General features: G+C 39.0%; 2 protein-coding genes across 6 annotated transcripts in view; both read right to left on the minus strand.

The window, feature by feature from the left end:
• The window catches only part of LOC146486374 (coadhesin-like), a 21,152-nt gene extending 19,165 nt beyond the window's left edge, over positions 1-1,987 (minus strand). For 2 of the 3 annotated variants that reach the window (XM_085100482.1, XM_085100465.1), the window contains exons 1-2: positions 1,906-1,987; positions 519-588 (exon numbers count right to left, since the gene is read on the minus strand). In XM_085100482.1, coding sequence (XP_084956608.1) covers positions 519-567 — 49 coding nt within the window. In that variant the 5' untranslated portion in view covers positions 568-588; positions 1,906-1,987. Of the gene's footprint in view, positions 1-518; positions 589-1,149; positions 1,286-1,905 lie in introns of those variants that run through there. The other variant, XM_085100474.1, reaches the window with a different exon arrangement.
• A 1,914-nt stretch (positions 1,988-3,901) lies between these two features.
• On the minus strand, positions 3,902-21,086 carry LOC146486376 (coadhesin-like). Of its 3 annotated transcripts, none has more exons than XM_085100497.1 (14): positions 20,972-21,086; positions 18,542-18,606; positions 17,878-17,895; positions 15,301-15,477; positions 14,763-14,939; positions 13,907-14,077; positions 12,893-13,066; positions 12,366-12,542; positions 11,346-11,516; positions 10,902-11,078; positions 10,211-10,387; positions 9,232-9,662; positions 5,652-5,805; positions 3,902-4,252 (listed from the first exon to the last, which is right to left on the minus strand). In XM_085100497.1, exons 2-14 carry the CDS (start codon positions 18,588-18,590, stop codon positions 4,248-4,250), a joined length of 2,058 nt encoding a protein of 685 aa, XP_084956623.1. In that variant the 5' UTR covers positions 18,591-18,606; positions 20,972-21,086; the 3' UTR covers positions 3,902-4,247. The 3 variants fall into 3 exon arrangements, with proteins under 3 accessions (XP_084956623.1, XP_084956617.1, XP_084956630.1); XM_085100491.1 differs by lacking the exon at positions 20,972-21,086 and adding an exon at positions 20,183-20,833; XM_085100504.1 differs by lacking the exons at positions 17,878-17,895; positions 18,542-18,606; positions 20,972-21,086 and adding an exon at positions 16,588-16,864.
• Positions 21,087-21,117: the final 31 nt, after the last annotated feature.

Raw genomic sequence — 21,117 nt, forward strand, 5'->3', positions numbered from 1 at the left:
TGCACAAAAGAACCTGAAAATTTGTTTAGGCTTAACCGAGATTCGAGTCCGTTGTCCGGTGATACGGGTTCGATACTCTGACGGACTGAGCAATAACTCAGCTGGGAGCTGTTTATTTTGTGAAGTTGTGAGAATGTTTTAATGGCCCCTTTTTGAATTCCAATCGCTACAACTGCTCTCAGTGAAACGAAAACCTTTACTTTCTTGATGTCAGCGAGTTTCGTTTCAAGTGTAGGACTGTGAACTGATAATGCGTGGCTCGATTTACTTACCTCAGCGTGGGTGAATCTACCGGCAAAATTATTAGGGAAAAAACCTCGAAATTACCGCTATGATAACCTTGTTCCCTTCCCCTGTGCAAGGCTCGAAAACGATCTGTGAAACATATTCTCAAACCTGAAAGTTTTTTTTAACCTGTGAGATGGGGGCTGAAAAAAGTTGGGGAGTATTTTATACCGTTAGTGTGAGTACTAAAAGGCTCAAGATGATGATGTTGAAGATGTAACAAACTGACCTACCTATCAGGGAAAAAAACAAAACTGCAAGCAAGTAGCATTGGTTGTCCATGTGCCTGGCAAACTGAAAATGCTGAAAAAGAATTGGAACACAATGTTATTAGTAGCTGGTGGTAAACGATCAGGGCAATGTTGTTTACTTCCTGTCGCCTCTCAAGTTTATTCTAATTACACAATGCTTGGGTCGCCTGAGGTGACTTTATGCCTGTAGATAAATAAAGTAACCATTCAAATAACGGTCTTCACGAGAACTTATTGCGCTTCTGTTCCCGGTTTAAATTTTTAGAACACGTTAAAGGATTAAGAAAGTGTATACTTGCATTAGTGATAATTAAAGTGAGAAGAAATGGCCTTTCTCTTCGTTTGTAAGTAAACTCTATGGAAACATGCATGAAATATCATCAGGTTTTTTTCTCACTCTTACGGAGCAAAGGTTTCAAAAAATTGATAACAACTACCTAATTTGTCAAGTAAAATATCCCATTTTGTAATTTACCGACCTCTAAACCAGGATTAAAGGACGCATAGGGGAAGTGAGGCCTTACGAGAGACTCTATAAATACTCTCTATTGAGACTGAACTAATTCAAACAGGATTTCTTGAACATGGTCGCCCTGGGAAGATGGTGACTTACCTTCAAGAAATTCTAATTCCAGTGTTTGACCGAGAAGTTATTCAGGCAAGTAATAAAACCGCGTTTCATGAAAATGGTCGCTAAAGGGAGCCGATGGTCGATCACGAGAGGGCTTATACATGCCTTTTAAACCGTTCTCAATTGTCTACGCAAAAGACACGAGATATCCTTTTGAGAGGTAATATTTTGCCGCAGGGCTGCTTTTAGTTAAATTTCTAACGTATTCGGTACAAAAATTAAAAAAGGATGATAAATTGTTTGGCCTTAAACTGAAGTACAGTATAACAATTAGCATCGAAATTCACCAATGATGTTCACTTCAAGGAGATATGAATACATGGGAGAAAATCACTGTTATATACCAACTCGAGATGTTTCGTAAAGAAAGCCTAAAAAAATACAGGTTAGAACAGGGTTTGAACCATGACCTCTGCAGTGCTAGTGGCATAGTGGTCTACCAACTGAACTATCAAGCCAACTGGGAGCTGGTCTTTTATTGAGTTCGTAACATGCCCGTGAAGGATGAATATAGTATAAAGGTAAATGTATGAAATATCGTGTGTTTAAACTGCAACTGCTCAAGTCGCGTTCATAACTGCGATGTGCATCTATGTATTTAAATTCTTCATCACGCTTAACGTCGGAATATTAACACAAATTATTACATGCTATCAAAAGAAGTTGTTAATTCCTGTGCTATATTAAACGAGAACCTTTTGTTTTAGAGCAAACAGAGACTCTGGGAAAAATAAATACCTCTATTGACGCCCTGTCCTGAGGAGCCGCCAAATGTTTGCCCTAAACTCAGTGTCTGGCTTCAGTATTAAGGACATTCAAATAATCCACCCCGAATAGTAGCGTTGGCAAATAACTTTTAATTATTATTCAAATACATTAGCAGTTTTGTTCCTGTCATCCTATAAGCAATAGAGACGTTAAGTGAAACCCCGATGGCAACGAAAACGTCGCATAGCAATGGCGTATGGCCATTGCCACGTGACGAAAATGAAATTAAAAATTTAAGAGAATTGTGCCTCGAACATTGATCCTTGTACCTTGTAGTTAGGTTCTAGCAAAAGGCAAAAACTCGCTACATGATGACAATGAGTGGTATGATATCTTAATGCGGCAGTACTGTTAGTTAAAAACGTAGGCTTGTTTGATAAATGGATAGACTTGTGGAAAGTTATCTATCGTGGCTGGATCCTTTGAGGAGAGGGGAGGCGGACTTCCCGCATAGAAAAGTGACCGGAGGTGCTAGTCAGAAGTTTTTAAAGGAAGCCCTCAGAGTAGAAACTTGTTTCGTGGGCATGGATGAAATTCATTTTATTTATTTCATTTATTTGTTTCTCTACTCCTAATAACCAGCACACAAGTATTAAATAGTCACAAAAATTTAATATTGAATAACTTACAATTAACTTGAAAACTAAACAATTCACAATGGGGTGGAGAGGAGAGGGGCACCTCTAGTTAAACTGATACTCTGACCCTTATAATACTGAGACCAATAAACAAATTATTTAGTTAAAATTAAGTAGAATAGAAAATGTGGATTTTAATCGTTTTTAAGACCTTCATGTCCTTGGCGGTTGATCATTCTTCGGGGATATTTCTTTCTATTCTGAGTTCCACAGAGATGTATCTTAATTGTAAAACGAAAAAACTCCGATCTCGGCTGGATCTCGGCCACGACCTCCGGATTTGGCTGTCCGTTGCTCTACCGAGTGGGCTATGAGGCCAGACGGGAGAAAGTCGTGGGTGATTCAGACCGAACCATAGCACAGACGATCTACTATTCTTTCGGTCTCAAGGGTGGAATAATATCAGTTCCCAACAAGGTTGGTGTTCATTAACGATGTTCAGGGTGTTCTTGGTGTTCAGGGCCTCTCTCTCAAAGTTTTCCTCGCACGGGTAAATGCCTCCCCAACGACTCTTGGGTTTTTTGGATATCATCCAAGGAGAGGCACTTAACGTCATAGGTGTCACGAAGACTTTGCCGGAGAGAAGTTGAATATTACAAGCCGACACCGAGAGTGAATTAATACCTACTTAGCAGTACTGGTTAAACTCTGAGCAGCTGCAGATCATCGATAGGCTTTCTGAAGCTATACTTCTAGTTAGTTTTTATCTGTTTTATCTGTTATCTACCGAAAGCATCCAATCAAATAAAAATTCTCGAGTTATCGTTTCCAAAAGACGCTAGAAAGGATAATGAGTTTCTCATTTGGAAATGCAAGTTGATTTGAATAACAAAAGCAAAGGGGGATGATCAAAGTGAACTTTACCTAATTTGTATTTTGTAACCGGTTTTTAGTTTCTTTTCGCCTTCTAGTTTAGGCCAATCAACACTAATGCGTTTTCGCTTTAAAACGAGTACTTGCCATACGTTTTTGCCTATCGTTCACACTAAAACCATCGAAAACGCTGACTGATCTAAACGGAGACTTCCGAAAACGGTTTCGAAAGCGGAGATTCCAGTTCAAAAGGCTTCGTTTTTAGTTTGGGCAGGTGAAAACGAAGACGTTTGAGAACGGTGCCGTAAACATCGTCACATGACATTGGTTCCAGTGCAAATCCAAGCATCTGCACATGCGCAGCCAAAGGTCCCAGTCGTTAACGTCGTTTTCGAGTGTTTTGTTGTGGACAGGTGAAAACGGTGATACGAAACGCTAGTGTGGACGGAAATGGTGAATACCTCCACACAGATCACAGCACATTACAAAAGTCACACCGTTTTTCATTATTTCCCGTTTCTTTATTTCCTCATTTCCACAATAAATAATGTACACTTTAAGTACAAGAAATTGAGAATTTAGTTACCTCACATATGTGTCTCATTGTTTTGATTCTTATCCCTAAGCACAGTTTTTGTTTTCTTTTGACGAAAATCCCTTACCCCTGACGCTGAGAGAAAACATGCAGTTTCTGAACAAAGCAAATAATCAAAAGCAAAATGAAATTGGCAAACAGGCTTCACTGATGTAAACATGACATCCTGATACTAATATTAATTCCTAGATGGGCTTATCCTTCTGAGTACGTATAGCTCTCTACCAGCGTGTGTCGCTCTTCTAAACTGCTACGAAATGTTGCATTTAACCTTAAAAAGGAACAAAAGAAACAGTTTGAGTGAAAAATAAACACCACAAATAAAGACGACACTCATTTGAAGGATGTGACTCCATTTTTTGTTATTTCTCTAACAATATTCTCCCCTGTTCACATTGGATTTTTTTGCCTCAGAACTTCGTGCCAGCAGGAAAAGCTGCCTAGTAAACTAACGCTTGGTTTTGTCCAGTACAATTTATCTTGCATCGGTGTCATACCCGTTATCAAGTAAACAGGATTATCAATATTAACATAATTCTCAATAGGGGCAACCTGTTTTAAGGTGATTGGCACAGGTCTTCGTCATTTCTCAGCCCTTGTACTTTGATGGATCAATACTACCACTCTTTATTTTCGACAAATTTAAGGTAGCTCTGAACCCCCTTCGCAAATTTTTTTTAAAATTTGCAAAACGTTGCATCTGAATATGCTAATTACGGGTCTATAATAAAACATTGGGATCACCTAGCTCGTTTTGGAGTTACAACCACTTAAAGGGGCAGTGTCAACTATTTTAAGTGTCACTATGAATAGCCGAAAAACCGTATTTTTTCAATAATGCTTTAGTTTTGTAAAAAATAACCCTACTTGTGCAGAGAAACTGCTGTTTATTATGTTTGGTTGCGGATGGCTAGGATGGAGATGGATTTCAGCTTGAAAAATTGACCAAATTTTTCAAATTCTTCCTTTACATTTTGGAGAAGCCGCTAAAAATTGATCATAGTTTGTCCTTCCAAGGACAAAAATCTTAATATTTTCCTCCCAGTGTTGAAAGATCAATTTCACGTTAAGATCAAATTGATCAAGTTGGTAAGCTGGTAAGCTCTTATGCTATTAGATCGAGATGGTAAGCTGTTATGTCAAGAAAACAACCATAACTTGTTTGCCAATGTTTACACATTTGTTAAATACCATCATTAATTGTTGTTTCAACTGATAAAGAATGGTAGTATTCATTAATCAAAGTATAAGTGTTGGAAAATGATGGAAATCCCTGCAGGCCACCTTAAATACGAGGCGTTGACCATAACCGTGATCATTCTCTAACCGTTATATGAGGTTTGTAAAATTTAAAAACACTTAAAAAACACGTGGTGGTCAACTAGAAAGCCTGTGGTGGTCAACTAGAAAGCCTTTGCTACTTTGACCACCACACACATTTTATAATTTGTACTGTATTTATTTTCATCTTGTAATTATCTGTTGTAATACTTTACTTTTTATGTTAATGTTGTGTAAATAGTGTGAAATAAAAAAAAAATGAACCTTAAAAGCAAATAAGCTTGTAGCCCTCACTTACTGCTTTACAGACTCGCTAGCAAACTGGAAACTTGGGTGTAAAACAAAAGTAGCTTTGATTATAACAACATTCAAAATTTGCGGTCCCTTACCACAAACTTTTTCCTTAACTTCTCGCAGTTCTGATGCCAGCTCCTCAAAGCGTTCAACGGCAAGCACAGTTCCTTTTTCACCAGCTATTGCACGTAGAACTTCTGCGTCAACTTTTTTGCCGATACCCACTGCTACGGTATACATATCAGCGACCTGTCGATCAAAACAAACAAAACAGTAGGTGAATAGCCCCAGACATTTAGCATGTGGTATGTAGAAAAACAAGCCCTGGGCAGCAGGCGACCCGCTCGACCGGAAGCTGACCTTGTCTCTGTGTCATGAACAGGTTAGAACGTCGGTGGTTCGATGCAGAGTCTATCCTATTGCGTAGAAAATACATTTCTTCTACAATTTTCACGATATTGTCTCTCTTCATCCAGATAAGAGAGAGACACGGTGGGGTACCCCATGGTTAAGAAAATTCGGTAATGCATCGATACCAGAAATTTTGGGTTTGGTTATGACGTCACTGTTCCTCCGTCCGTCCGTCCTTCCGTACGCAGCACAACAGGACAACCAATGCGATTGGCACACTCAAGTATGCCAACTGCTTTTAAGAAAAACATACAGAAATTTTGAAGGCAACAAAATACAAAGTCAATTTATGTATTCATTATAGTGACCAACAGAGGGAGAAAAAAATTGACTCTTTAAGTGCCGGCAAATCACAAACATCCTTATTGCGAATACCAGCCGAATCTTGAAGTGAAATCATATTACTACGATCCGGCGAGACGAAACGTTGGAATTTTTCCTCTTAAATTGAAATTTTACGCTCATTTAACATTGTAAAACGAACAAAAAAATCAGCAATTGAATAAAGGGACTGGTTATTCTCCAAAAAGGCGAGTATTCATGTTATTTACAAGATTTTACAAGATATTGCTTTTCTTAAAGTGTTGACACGCCGTTCAACTTAAGCTTAATACTGCTAACTTCAGAACAGTCTTTTGAGCTCATTTTTTTGGTCCATGTTTATTATTTCCCTTGGAGTTTTATTTTCTATTCTCATTCAAGTTTGTCGTCCAACAGCGGGAAAAAGAGCAAGACGACTAGTGGCGGGAGAAACAAATCGACTCTTTAAGAGGCAGCACATCATAAACAGCTTCATAGCGAATACCAGCCGAACCTTGAAGTGAAATCATTTTTGCTCCGATCCGGCGCGACGAAACGTTGGATTTTACCTCTTAGTTTACCTCACTTGAACGTTGTAAAACGAGCCAACAATCAGCAATGGAATTAAAGGACTGGTTATTCTCCAAAGATTCAGATATTCATGTGATTTTCCTAAAACCATCGAGGAACTTCGTAAAACAGTCAGTAAAACACTCATGCGTAAGCAACGCAAACAGACAAATTATTTAGTTTTTTCGTAGCGTAAAAAACAAACAAAACTGAGCAGAAAAGTTGACCATTTTACGCATGCAATTAAGAGAGAATACAAGTTTAATTCAGGAGCAAACTGACAACGATTAAACCAAATGTTAGGCCTCAATTAATTGATTCACATGCGGTGTGAAGCTTTCTACCGCTTGAAAATCACACGAACACAGATCGATAAAATTTGCAAACGGTGGATCCAAAGAAGGAACTTGCAGGGTAATTTCTTAAACCTGCTCCTTCCCCCTATCAAAAGGACGCTGTTATGTTCGGTTATCGTTCGTTGGAAGAAGAAGTAGCGAGGTGAAAGCAATTGGTCGCCATGACTTATTTCATATTTCAGTTTCTCAACCAAACAAATATCAATCCGATCCAAGTTTTCAGTTTATGACACAAATAACCTCTAGCTGTTTCTTGTAAGAGACACGAAAATTAACCTTTAGGAATTTCCTTTCTAGCTGCAACACTTGATTTCCATGTATTTTTGGTACAAACATCCCGGCTTAAAAAAAAGGCGAACTTGATAGAACGCAACCAAAAAATGTAGAACTGGCATTCTTAGCCAATCAGGAGCGAGTATTTTTGCCGCTCGACCAATCAGGAGTGAGTAATTTTGCCCTCGGTGGAAAGAAAATCAAGAAAAAGTGCCCTTTGTTACAACAAAGCAGCATTCAGTAATTCTGCTTGTATTTCTGTATTACATTGTAATTGTTATTGTTGTTGAGCAGTTTGATGCATATGCACTAAAAATATATATAACTGCGCGGATGAGGAATTGAACTTGTAAGGTTATTACGTTAATTATTTAAGCAGACTACTATAAATGCTATTAAAAAGTAATTGTGGAGCTCCCCTTTTAGGCTTGGCTAAATATATATATATATATTAGCCTTTATGTGCCGTAACTAAAGATATAAAACCTTCCACCATGTAAATAAATTGTTACCATCTACGGTTAGTTGAAGTTGTGTTTAGATTGAACCAACAAAGCGTTGGTTTTATTGATAATTTTTACTTTTCTGTTATTTGATGTCTATGTCAGTTTCGAGTTTTATTTCAAAGCTTTCCGATAATCACTAGCGATTACGCCAACTGCTAATTTTTGAGCCGGTCAACAACAGCAAAAGTGGCTGGATCGTCGCCGGCATCTTCGAACTCGGACTCCAAAGGAGAAGCGCTGGTGTTGGAATCTTCACTATCTGGTAGTTCGTCAATGAATTCCTCAGCTGCCGAGGCAGCTATTTTCATTCGACTCACCCCAATAACTTTCGACGAGGATGGTTTTGAAAAGACATTGGGCTGGTTGTACCACGAACCTTTACCGCTCGCTTCCGGTTGAAGGTTTTTTTGGTTTCGTTAAACGATTAGACTTTGAGAGTCCTTTGACGTTGTTCGCCTTCTTTAGCCCCGGTTTTTTCTTAATTTTCATCAAAGGCGACTTCCCTTGATTCGCTCTCTTCAAATCCAAAATGGAACGCTGTCTCACTGTAAAATTCAGTATAAAACGACGTGACATGCGATGAACACGATGTAAGCAAATTTGCCGGTAATTCGAGATCGCTGGTCAACTTTTCCGCGTAAAACGTCAACACAGCCCCGTATAAATTGGATTATGACACCCTCACTCGTTCGCCGCTATTCGTACAAAACTTGTTTTGTTCAGATAGCTCGCGTTCTTTTCAAGATTTCAAACTACCGTTTTCATTAAACCCTGCATTCCTTTCTTGTTTCAACAATTACCTAAAAAAGTTTTTTTGAGAAAAATTCGACCTTTCTTCCCTATCAGAAACCTTAAAGGGCTTTAAATGGTCGTGATTGTTGTTGTTGTTGTTGTCGTCGTAAACAATTATTATATGTTTTTGGAAATGCACCTTACCCGCTCGCTTGGAGACTAGGTCATTCAAATATGTCAAATGCTTTGTTTATAGTGGAAATGTACTTAGCTACCCAAAGCTAGTTTACAGGCACTTTACCTAGAAATAACAGGAAACAAATAATCGAATTAAACATAACAGGTTTAAAATACCAAATGGCAGGAGGCAAACCAGCTGGCTATTTACAAGCGTGGCCGAGGACGGGGCTTGAATCCGAGACCTCCGGATTTCAAGTCCAGTGCCTAACCGCTGGTCCGCGCTGCCTCCGCCTCCTAGCGATTTAATATCAGAAACAAGTCTAGCGAAATGAAATTATTTTTAATACCTTAGGGTCCTTATGAAACTCAGCAGCAAACTCCTTGAAAGGTTTGGGTTGATTCGTTGGTTTTCCGTCCGTAAGAACAATCAGCACATTAGGTTTATCTGGCCTGTCCCCTCCACTCGGTGAGAACAGGTTGTCTCTTGCTGCTATCAAAGCTAAGTCTGTCCGTGTTTGAAACGCCAAGTCTTGATTTATATTTGAAATTCTCTCCTTGAGTTCTTCTAGGCTGTCAAGGGCTTCGGCTTTAAACGTAAACTCGACATAAGCTTTGCGGTTGAAAGTCACTATACCAAAGTGATCTTGATCCGGAGATGCCTGAAACTTTTCTACCAGTTTGCGAAGAAAATCTATCGCAGTTACCAGGTGTTTTGGAGTTACACTCACGGATTCGTCAAGGATGATGCCAATGTCGAGGCCTCCTGTGCAGGGAGGACCTAAGAGAAAAAAAGTAAAAGCATTAGTTAGTTGGTTGGTTAGTTAGTTAGTTAGTTAGTTAGTTAGTTAGTTAGTTAGTTAGTTAGTTAGTTAGTTAGTTAGTTAGTTAGTTAGTTAGTTAGTTAGTTAGTTAGTTAGTTAGTTAGTTAGTTAGTTAGTTAGTTAGTTAGTTAGTTAGTTAGTTAGTTAGTTAGTTGGTTGGTTGGTTGGTTGGTTGGTTGGTTGGTTGGTTGGTTGGTTGGTTGGTTGGTTGGTTGGTTGGTTGGTTGGTTGGTTGGTTGGTTGGTTGGTTGGTTGGTTGGTTGGTTGGTTGGTTGGTTGGTTGGTTGGTTGGTTGGTTGGTTGGTTGGTGGGTTGGTTGATTGATTGGTGGGTTGGTTGGTTGGTTGGTGGGTTGGTTGATTGATTGGTGGGTTGGTTGGTTGGTTGGTTTGTTGGCTGGCTGACTGGCTGGTCAGTCAGTAAGTCAGCCAGTCAGCTAGTTAGTTAGTTGTGGTCCTTTTCTTGACAAAAGATGTTACCAAGTTCATTAATTTTATTGACTTACGGCAGACGGCTGTATTGCATTCCTGTGTCTCATCTGCTGGTCCCAGTTCACTGCAGTTCTTTCCACCATGCTCTGGAGGGGGGCTGGTACATGTCCTTGTTCTTGTCTGAGAACCCCCTCCACAAGTCACACTGCACTCAGACCAGTTGCCCCATTTAGTGTATTTACCATCGATTGCTTAGAAGAGAAGAATTTTTGTTACAAAAGTTGAAATGAAATGCAGTGTAGCTTAGTGCATTGCAGTAAAGTGAAATGTGCTCAGGTGAACTGTAATTCCCAAATAACCTTTAAATGAAAAATAACGCGTCTATTTTAAAACTGATAGATAACGCAATTAGTTTCTAACGAAACCCTGGTGCTGCGACGGTAGTGAAGTAGAAGCGAATATTTGAATTTATCAACAGAGTTGGTACGGTAATTTGGTGCAGACGCTCCTCGAAAGGTCTGTACTCGCGGTGGCCAAATAACGTTATCAACTCTGTTGATAAGACCAAACAGTTGTTTTTAAAACCGCTCTATTTATATCTGGTTATATGAGCTTTACAGTTGATGACACGATGTTTACTCGACGAACGACATTCCAAATGAAAACATTCCTTCAGTACAATGATTAATGGATTATGGTTTCCTCATATTTTCAGCGAAAAAGTTAAGTGCTTTCATTTAAGCTAATTTCGTAAAATTGACTTACGACAGGAGTCGTTGTTGCATTCTTGTGACTCCTCAGCTGGTCCCAATTCACTGCAGTCCTTTCCACCATGCTCTGGATGGGGATTGGTACATGTCCTTGTTCGTTTTTGGGAACCTCCTCCACACGTCACACTGCACTCAGACCACTCGGTCCACTTGGTGTAATTACCATCGATTGCTGAGAAAATAAGAATATGTAAGTCGGTTTATTGTTGTAAAAATGGTATGTTTTTTTCTGGCTACAATATTTTGGTCTGTCTGAAGGTGTCGTTTCATACTTGCTATTGGAGCTGCCATTATTTTTTTTCTCTTTTATCACTTGATAAGCTTCTTTCACACAACCGTATCAATGTTTCAAATTTGTCCGTAACATTTTCTTTGTTTAGTTGTTTATTGACTACATTGAGGTAATTGTATCTGGCGACCAAAAAGAACAAAAACTTACCACAGGCATCTGTGTTACATTCTTGAGTCTCACTTGCTGGCCCTTGTTCACTGCAATTCTTTCCTCCATACTGAGGCTCGGTGCAATTCCTTGTTCTTGTTTGAGAACCTCCTCCACAAGTCGCACTGCATTCAGACCACTCGCTCCATTTGGAATAATTACCGTCGATTGCTGAGAAAATAAGACAGGACGTGGGTTAAGCCCTTAATAACATTCTGGCTGTATGGAGCCTTATAATTTTCATTCCTTTTGCAGGTACGAATAATCTTTAAGCCCATTTTTAAGATTTTTAATGAAATAATTATTCTTCAGGCTCCTGCTCCACCTTCAACTTTTGTTCTCATGTAGAACATTTGTCGAATTATGCATGTGAAGTTTCTAAAAACAGAAAAACCAGGGATGAGTTGCATAAAATTTTAACGTCGGGCGTAACTGCTAACGCCGGACCTTCCGCCCAGTCACATTCAGTATTTTAACGTCTGACGGTAGCATTTACGCCCGCTGTTAAGTTTTATGCAACTCGTCCCAGTTGTGTTAAATGGAACTTAAGAGTGAGATTTAAATGTAATATTGAATTTTGTACTTAGTTTCAGCGCTTACTTTTTTAACATTAACAGTAAAGGTGCGGTGGTGTAGTGGTTACTGCTTTGGACTCTCGATAGGACGATTTGGAAGATCGAAGGGTCGGTAGTTCGAGGCTTGGTTGCTCTCTAAATTGCTATTTCGTTTCCTTTGCTCCGCATTGTCTCTCTATACCCAATATCCCCAAGTTAACCCAGAAATTTCATGTTGTTAAAGCTAAAGTGAGGTAGGTAAATTCGCACTCCAGCCAAAGTGGCTCACCTGGCCGGAGCTTAACCTTGTTTCCGTGGCATGAAGCATCTACTCCCCCCTGGATGGGCTGCTAGTCCCTCGTAGGGTTACCCCCAGCAGTATGTCGCCGGTACCCATTTATACACCCAAGAATCTACGAAATTTTATTTTAGTGCATTTTCAGGTCTAAATGTAATAAACACTTACGGCAGGGGTTTGCGTTACATTCCTGTTTCTGTTCAGCTGGTCCCAGTTTACTGCAGTTCTTTCCACCGTACTGTGGAGAGGGATTGGTGCATGTCCTTTTTCGTGTTTGGGAACCCCCGACACAAGTCGCACTGCAGTCAGACCACTTGCCCCAGTCGGTGTAATTACCATCGATTGCTGAAAATGTAGACATGTCGAGTTATTAAAAATTATACACTTTAACTATATAGAAAAAGGTGTATGCGACTTATGTTGTTATAAAAGCCATCTCTAAGTATTCACTTATTATGGCGGTTATTGTGAGTGACTTCCACCATCTCCTATACTTAGCAATTCGGTACCGTCATCATTTCACCAAAACGTCCCTCCTACTTGCCTTGCTACTCAAGCCTAAATAATTTTAGCGCTTGAGTATATTCGATTTAAAGCTTCTTATTAAATGCTCGTTTTGCTGGAATGCTTATCAGTAAATTTTTTGCCTAGAAATATTTGCTGCAGTTGTGAAGAGATGTTATCGATGAACTTACGGCATGGCTTTGGGCTGCATTTTCTCGTCTCATTAGCAGGCCCCTGGTCTTCACATCCTTTTCCGCCTGGTTTAGGAGGGGGATTGGTGCAGGTTCGTGAACGATTCTGAACTCCGTCTCCACACGTCACACTACAATCAGACCACTCGCTCCACTCCGTGTATTTGCCATTAGCTTCAAGGTTTCCAAAAAAATAAGTTAGGTCGGGATTAATACAATTATGCCCTCTCAGAGTCAACATTAACTCAAACATCGGTTTGTGTGATGCCTTTTTACTCTCAACCAACAGACAAATGTTGATACAAATCTTAAAATCCTGTACTACAGCTTTGGGGAACTCACTTAACCTTAATAGGGGTGATTGTCGAAAATGTTTGAAAACATTCTAAGGATACCAGAACCTTGCTTTGTTAACGAGGAATAAATCCATTTTCACCACTAAGAGGAACCAAATCACTTGTCTGGTTACTAGTTCCGGTCATATCTTCCGGCTCAATCCCGTAAAAGGTATAACTCTGACGATGGACAATTTTTTGCTTTTGCACCCTAAGCGGTGTCAACCCGAAACTCCTCCCAGCTCTAAAGGAGCCAATGGGAGTTTTTGCCCCCAGCGCCTGGGTACTATTGACGTTTGATTTGTCGATGAAAGTCTTGTCCGGCTCTGAAATGACAGCTACTGAAATGTGTTTTACCGTGGAGGGGCATCTGGAAGCGGCTCAAGTGCGAATTCAAATTACGCCAGTAGCTGGATTAATGAAAATAAGGGTATGAGAAAATCGTACCAGTTGAACTGCATAAACTACAGATGAATTGCATACGACTGAGTGAGAATCACAGTCAATTTTGCATCTCACAAATATCCAGTTGTCTATGCAACTGACCGTACAGATTATTTGGTAAAGGTATGCAATTTTGTTTTTTAACAAGATTTATTTTTAACTAAATAGTGGATGGGTAAATAATTAATACAAATATAATAGCATCTTCACACAAGGCAAGTTAAATAATACTTACGGCAAACCTCAGTATTGCACTCTTGTGACTCCTTATCTGGTCCGAGACAGTGTCTGCCTCCGTTTTCTGGGGGAGGATTGGTACAAGTTCTGGTACGATACTGTACCCCACCGCCACAAGTAACGCTACACGGCGTAAACGGACACCACTCACTGTATCCACCATCGATTACTGGAAAAAATAAAGAAAAGCGTCTCCTCTTTAATGGGGCTTTGACTCCTCATTATAAGCATTATAATGGTTATAGGTGAGCGTGGCTTCAAAGCACTTTTAAATCGTATATAAAGTCTTGTCTGGGGATTCCTTTTATACAAAAACTTCAAGAAGATGGCCCATGGATTGTTTGAAGCTAATCTTAGAAACGCGTAGCGTTGCAACCAGTTACTAACAGCAGTTATGGGGGAAATCCGGGCATCCCACTGAAGTGTTGTGAGACGGGGCCTACGGTTTCTCGTCCTTATCCGAGAAGACTAGAAAGTCTAACCGTTTGCAGATGACATTACAAAGACAGCACTTTCTCCTCAATGATTTAAAGACCCTGAGCGCTGGTCCGGCTGGGGTTTGAACCCACGACCACCCGCACGGTAGTCCGATGCTCAACCAACTGAGCCAACCGGTCGACGGTCAAAGAACTCTAAAAACGTTCAACGGAAAATTTTATGTTACTAGTGAACTTTGGAGATCAAGATCCAATCGACTCTTCTGTTCTTTTATTGGTCCATTATTGCGATCATTCATCCAACAGTTGAAAACAAAGATGGAGTAAAAAGATCATACTTGTGTGCTCTCATTGATAGCGATGAACAAAGGCAATCGCTAGTTGAGTTTTGAAGGTTATTAAAGGCGCATTGATTACCGCATTTGCATGCAGCACACTTTCGCGTTTCCGCGCTTGGTCCCAGGTGCTGGCAGCTCCTTCCACCACAGCATGGCAGGGGGTTGGTACAGGTTCTTGTACGCTTCTGTTCTCCTCCTCCACAAGTCACTGTGCACTCTGTGAAATTCGACCACTGGGAATAACCACCGTCAACAGCTATGAAGATGAAAATAGTGACTTCTTATCGACCAACTATAATCCAGTTCCAAAGAAGTCAAAAACAACTCAAAAGGTAAAGGTTGACAAAAAACGCAACGAACCACTTCAATAACAGTGGCAAAGAAAGCGGTCTTCTTTGTTTTGCATACGTCTTAATTTAACCTCCTGTCCCTCAATGCCAAAGTAATGTGTAACTGAACAAACCGACAGCAAAACTTTTGCCCAATAGCTATTCTGTCAGTGATTACGTTACTGAATCGTATTTTTGTCACAGCTGGTAAAAGTGTCACAAGCTGTCAAGAAGATCCAGAAAAATTAGCTAACGACTACGAATATTGTAAGAACTGTTTAAACATACGGCATGGGAAGGAGTTGCATATTTTCTTTTCCACGGCTGGTCCCAGGACATTGCAATTTCGCCCTCCGCTGCTTGGTGGAGGATTGTTACAGGATCGCTTGCGAATCCTTACTCCACCTCCACATGAGGCATTGCACTCTGAAAACTCACTCCACTGAGAGTAGCCACCGTCAATAGCTGAAACAAATAAAATTTTCAGACTCTATTACCATCGCAGGAATTTTAAACGCTTTGTTTGTTTGGGTCTTGTGGATGCATGCTTCTTCAGACTCCACTGCCATCACAACAATTGTGAGCCCCTTTTAACTCTGCTTTAATAGGTTAGCCTGGGGACGCAGTAAAAAAAGAAAAGCGACGTCCCACTAGATAGCCCAAGAGATCAATTAATCACAGTCCTCACAAAGTGTTTCATGTGTAATATACTTGAATCTCAAGCAGTTTAAGGCCTGGGTTTGAAGGGTGTTCAGAAATTCTGAATGATCCCCTATATCTTCGGTTTGTCTGCCTAAAACAGGATGAAATTTTCCCTGAATATTATACTTGATGTTTTCTTTTGCCTTAACGTATAATTTTGATCACGTGACATATCACGTGACCAAAAAATGAGAATTTCGTAAATCGGCGATATGGCGGCGAATTTTCTTTATAAAGATAACTGAATTAGTGTTTCTGAAGCAGATTTTAAATATTTAACTTTCTACGTTTGGAATGACTGTCCTTAAGGTTTTAAATTGGAGAAATTAACGATCAAAGGTTGAATTGTGGACTAAAAAATGATCTTTGCCCCGATAATTTTTTTCCGGAGAACAATGGACGATCATTCCAAACGTGAAGCGATGGAGATATTTAATCTTTATTAGAAACGCGTTTTTGTTTGGTGTTATCTCTTAAAACCGTCGCCTACCTGTCAAATCTTTGCTTTTTTCACAAAAATGATCACGTGACATGTCACGTGATCTATAGCACTTCTTATTATGCTTAGAAATTTTCAGAATGATGAGATCTTTTTATCTTCCAAATTTCACCTCAGTGCCATTGAATTTGTTAAAGTTATCTAGAATAAACCATTTTTTCTGTTAAATGCCCTTGACCCAGGCCTTAAACTGCTTGAGATAGGAACTCTCAGCAAACACTATATTGGGCTCATTTTATAAATGTAAGTCCTGCTATTTGAAAAGAAATCTTTTTGCAGCCATATATTTGGAATGATGATGACTCTAATGATGACAGTTTGTCGAAACGTCAGTCAATATCACCAAAAACAGTCTACCTCAGGATTACACTCACCCGGATGGTCATTATCATTGAAACAATATTCCATCCCAACATTTGGAAAGTAGCATCAAACCCTCATCCGGAGACATCGCTTCGTTACACTTTAGCTTTTAATACATCAGGATCAAATAGTAAATAATATTATGGAGCGCGAATTCCAAACAATAAACGCGAATTATTTAAATTACGAAAGTGGATTACACTAGCTGAATATGACAAGACAGTAAAACGTTAAATTGAAAGTCAATGACCAAAATACTGTTGGGAAGCCAATCAAGCCACTTATCACCCAACAAGTGTCCAGTTGTTGCATACAGGGTATCACTGAAAACGTAGGCAGTATAATGTGAAACATCTTTGAAACATACTAAAGAAATAAAAAACGCACCGAGTTGCATTGTTGAGTTATGTACGGCTCGTGCCTCTCTGCACTTCTCGAGTGTTCTTAAAAATTCCCAAGTGCTTATATAACTCAACAATGTACGAGGAACAAGTTTTTTATTTCTTTTATAAAATATAAACAATCGCAACTCCTCAGACAAGTGCGAATTTTAATACTTCAACATCAAGTTTCTCCTTACACGAGATAACGCGTAATTCAATAGCGCGCGCTCTTGCCGATCACGACACGATCACGACAGGGCACGCGACAGCGCGCGCAATCAAGTAAAAAGTCAAACTGTTTTAGTTTTTCGTCACATCGAAAGCAAGTTCAAAAAGTTAACTCCAAGTCAAGTTTAAGTTTTAAGGTGTTGAGTTTAAGTTGAAGTTAATTAAAAGTCTGGAAACCTCAGTAGAAGAGACTGTTTTTTGCGAATCGCTGGAGTGACAGCGCATTCTGTCTCTGAATTTCTCAGATTTTTCACTGGCAAAAAATTTGACGTGTGCTCCGTGCATATGTACAATTATAATGCACGCACCATACGTATGCTTCGTGCATTGCGGAGTTATAAAGAACTCAGTTTGACCAATCACAGTGCTTGCTTGACCCTGGCTATTTTATAAATCGCGATAAATACATGCAGGTGAAACAGAACAATGCGTAGTTTTAAAAACTTACATTATTGGTTGCAGTCCACCTATCAGTTACCATTCTAGTTAAGGCGTACAGTCTGACCGCAACCATAATTTAATGATATATGCAAATATTTATTTCATTTTCATTTCGTGTTTTCATTTTCTCAACATTTTTGCTTTTTTCCTTGAGCAACCTACGAGGTGAAAATATATCAACGTCAATAGAAATTGTTTCTTTATATTTTCTCTCTTATATCAAGTTTACAACGACGAACTGACATTTACCTTGTGAATAACTTTGCCCTGCAAAATAAGAAACAGAGGTCATTTAACTAATATTCAAGATAAAGAATGTTTCTGTAGAAGAACACCTTTCCAGTATCCAAACTTGGAAAAAACTACATACAAAATAAAAAATAAAGAATTAAAAAATAAAAACAACTCGTTAGGTTGATTGGCGTTGAAACAAGATGTCTTTTTCTCAGGATGTTTTCTCGTTGTCTTACCTGGCGAGTCAGACTTGTCTGTTTGGAAATGGGATGCACCGTTTTAAAGGCCTTGGAACCTTTAGATCCTACGTTGTATCGGCTTTGCTTCAATTTCTGTATTACGTTTTTAGCCGACTAGATTGGCAATGTGATTCAGCGTATTGCTGGAGGATTGTTGTCCACGGTTGCATGGTTCTACTCGAATTAAAAATGGCACACCCGGAAAATGGATGGGGGATAATTTGAAATAGGCTAAAGTGTACTGTTATAAATTCTGTCCTTCAAAACGGTGCATTCTCGTTTTGCGAACTGACCAGCCTGGCCGACCAGTTCTGACATTTTGGAAAGCGATCTAAGGTCGTTTATGAGAAAGTTCAGTACTGGGGCAACTTATGTCCATTGTATTCTCTGAACTTAACTGGCTATCACCAAAAGTTTGCGGCCGCGTTGTTTTGACTTACCTATCAGTAGAAGAAGCAAGAATTCAGTGAAACGGTATTGAATGTCCATGAGCCTGACAAGAACACTGAAAAGGAGTGAAGAATGTCTTGTAAGTAAGAGGATGATATGAAAACAACGTTATTTGACTCCCTTATTTGACGTTTAACAATGGATTCCTTAACTGATAGTCACGTTTTAAATAATTTGAATTCTGCTATCCTAGGCGGTAAGACAGTGGGAGAAGCAGGAAGAAATTAGGATGCGAAAGAAAAATAACTCACGAGTTTATTCTTCGCCACGCTCGCTAGTAAGTAGATTGAGCCACTGAAACCGATCTTTTCCACTCTTCACCTCCGACTTTGACTTGTATGCTACGGTGAATATCTGTTTGGAAGACCTAAGTTGCCTCAGAAATTTGAACGGAATTATAAAAATCTAGTTTTTCCTTTGGTTGTTTATCGCGTAAAACGAAAAATGTCGTTAAGAGGCCAGCCAGGATTTTAGGAAAGCAAGAAGAAGCCAGCAGCGGCTCTTAAATTCGGAAATAGGGATCTGTGCCCTAAAATGTTCTACCACTTACCGCAGCATTCAGTTTAAGAGCTTAAACCGATTAGACGACATTAGCGAACACAAGTATCCTTGTTAAGAGCTTGAAAAACGTTCTCGGAAAACAGAACACGACATTCGAAGTATATTTGTTGAATATTCCAGTTGGGTACTCCCGTTAGGTGGGTTGTGAAATTGCTGTAGAAACAGAAAACTTGGAATAAAGATAGTTGCTTTTGTCTTACTAACTGAAGGCCTGGAACATGCCAAAGTTCTAAAACCTTTCGCACAAATTCTTATGTTACTAATAAATAATTCTTTTTATTTGAAAACGGAATATTTGGCAGCTATTATTATTTGCTGTAGGCAAAATTGCAAGCAAAAAGTGTAATTTGAATAATTTAAAAAACGTAACTTTTATTTATTTTATTATTTTTTTTTTTTTAGAATATTCTGCAAGGAACGGAAAGTTATGCTATACCTCCTGCTTACGGAAATTATTAAGTCTAAAGCGATGGCAAAAAACCGAATTTGACAATTTTAAAATTTCTAAAATTTGTATTTACATATGGACAACTAAACACCCTGGAAGATATGTTGTGTGACGACCTTTTGCATTGATAATATTGAACCACAAGACTTCACGTGCATACGCCGAGTCAAGAATTCATTCTCGCTAGAAGAGGAATGAATGTTTCAATATCTTTTTGTTTAAATTGTGTCATGCTCCTCAATTAGAGGTCAAAGGGATAGCGGATTAAAAGACGAACTGAACCACCTATGAGTTGACAAATCAAAAAAAAAGAGTGAGGCTCATAAGCGACCACATTTACGATCAAGAATGAAGGTCGCCTGAAACCAATTGTCACTTATAAGAGATCCTTAAGATATAGATTTTGATGACAATTTATCCAAACGCGACTTGATGAAGGCACTTGCCGCAAAATTTCTCGAAACTGTAGATAGCCCTTCCCGGCGAGTTCGATACACACGTATTCAAACGGGAGTTCGTGCTGGTAGGTGGTTGCTTTACATAACGGTTACGTACGTTTCTTATTGTTTAGTAAAATTCTTCTACATATTTATAAAATATAATTTTTTGTCCCATACCTTACCTCATACCTTAACCTTTACTGTAATCAATAACAACAAAACAGTGTAGAAAGGATGTGTTATGGAAAGTGAATGGCAACCGCGGAAGCTGATCTAACGAACTTCGCAAAATCAAACTGCTGACAAAGGCAGGGTCGAAAAGTTTGACTTTAATTAATTCAACTGCAGCTGAACTACTCTTGGGAACGAATGCCCCTTTGCGAAAGGTGGTTGTCTACCAGTGATAAGAAATACTTAGCATTTTATTTGATGAAGTTAAAAGGGTGAGTTCAAAGCTGATCAGATTCAAGAGCATAATAATCTTTATCTCAACTACAAATAACTGGGCGTAAATTAATTCCTCCAAAGTTATTTGTTGCAATGCTTGCTTCGATGTTCCGGTCGCATAATGTGATAAAATGCCATCTTATAGGTAATCGCAATTTTCAACAGATAAAATGAACATTTTCCATTGCATCATTTAACAAAAACACATTCAAGTAAACATGTGACAAATATAGTTGTGTTTAGGGTCATAGGTGACACTAAATATTCACAATGTATCAAAACTCTTCTCACATCGTGTGAGGACATAATTTTTTAAGGTAATTGCAGATTTTGAAAAGATACGAAAAGAAGATCTAATAAAAAATAAGAAAAAAAAAAGACCTTAACTAGGATTATGCCATGTTTACGCAGCAAAATCATTCCTAAATTTCAAATTAATATGTTAATCCCAAATGCTGCAAGACGACTAAACCCATTGGTTTTAAAAGTAAAAGAGAAACATAGAAGGAAGGAACAGAAAATACCGCTACAAATCCTCCTTGTTGAGTAACCACTAGCATTCACCCGCTAAACTCCTTGTTCCGTTTCCACTGCACACAGTGATTCAAGTGACCTATCCTCACCACACCAGCGTAAAATGCATATACTATTTAAATATAATGCAAGACGC

The sequence above is a fragment of the Pavona decussata genome, unplaced genomic scaffold (assembly GCF_977016875.1).
Source record: "Pavona decussata unplaced genomic scaffold, jaPavDecu1.1 SCAFFOLD_21, whole genome shotgun sequence".
NCBI lineage: Eukaryota > Metazoa > Cnidaria > Anthozoa > Scleractinia > Agariciidae > Pavona > Pavona decussata.

What these genes read in the sequence shown, in the direction of transcription:
- LOC146486376 (XM_085100491.1), bottom strand. An exon ending in ATGCAACTCCTTCCCATGCC is followed by an intron (nt 14,940 to 15,300) that starts GTATGTTTAAAC and finishes TCATCTTCATAG; the next exon opens with CTGTTGACGGTGGTTATTCC. An exon ending in ATGCAATACAGCCGTCTGCC is followed by an intron (nt 9,663 to 10,210) that starts GTAAGTCAATAA and finishes TTTTTCTCTTAG; the next exon opens with GTCCTCCCTGCACAGGAGGC.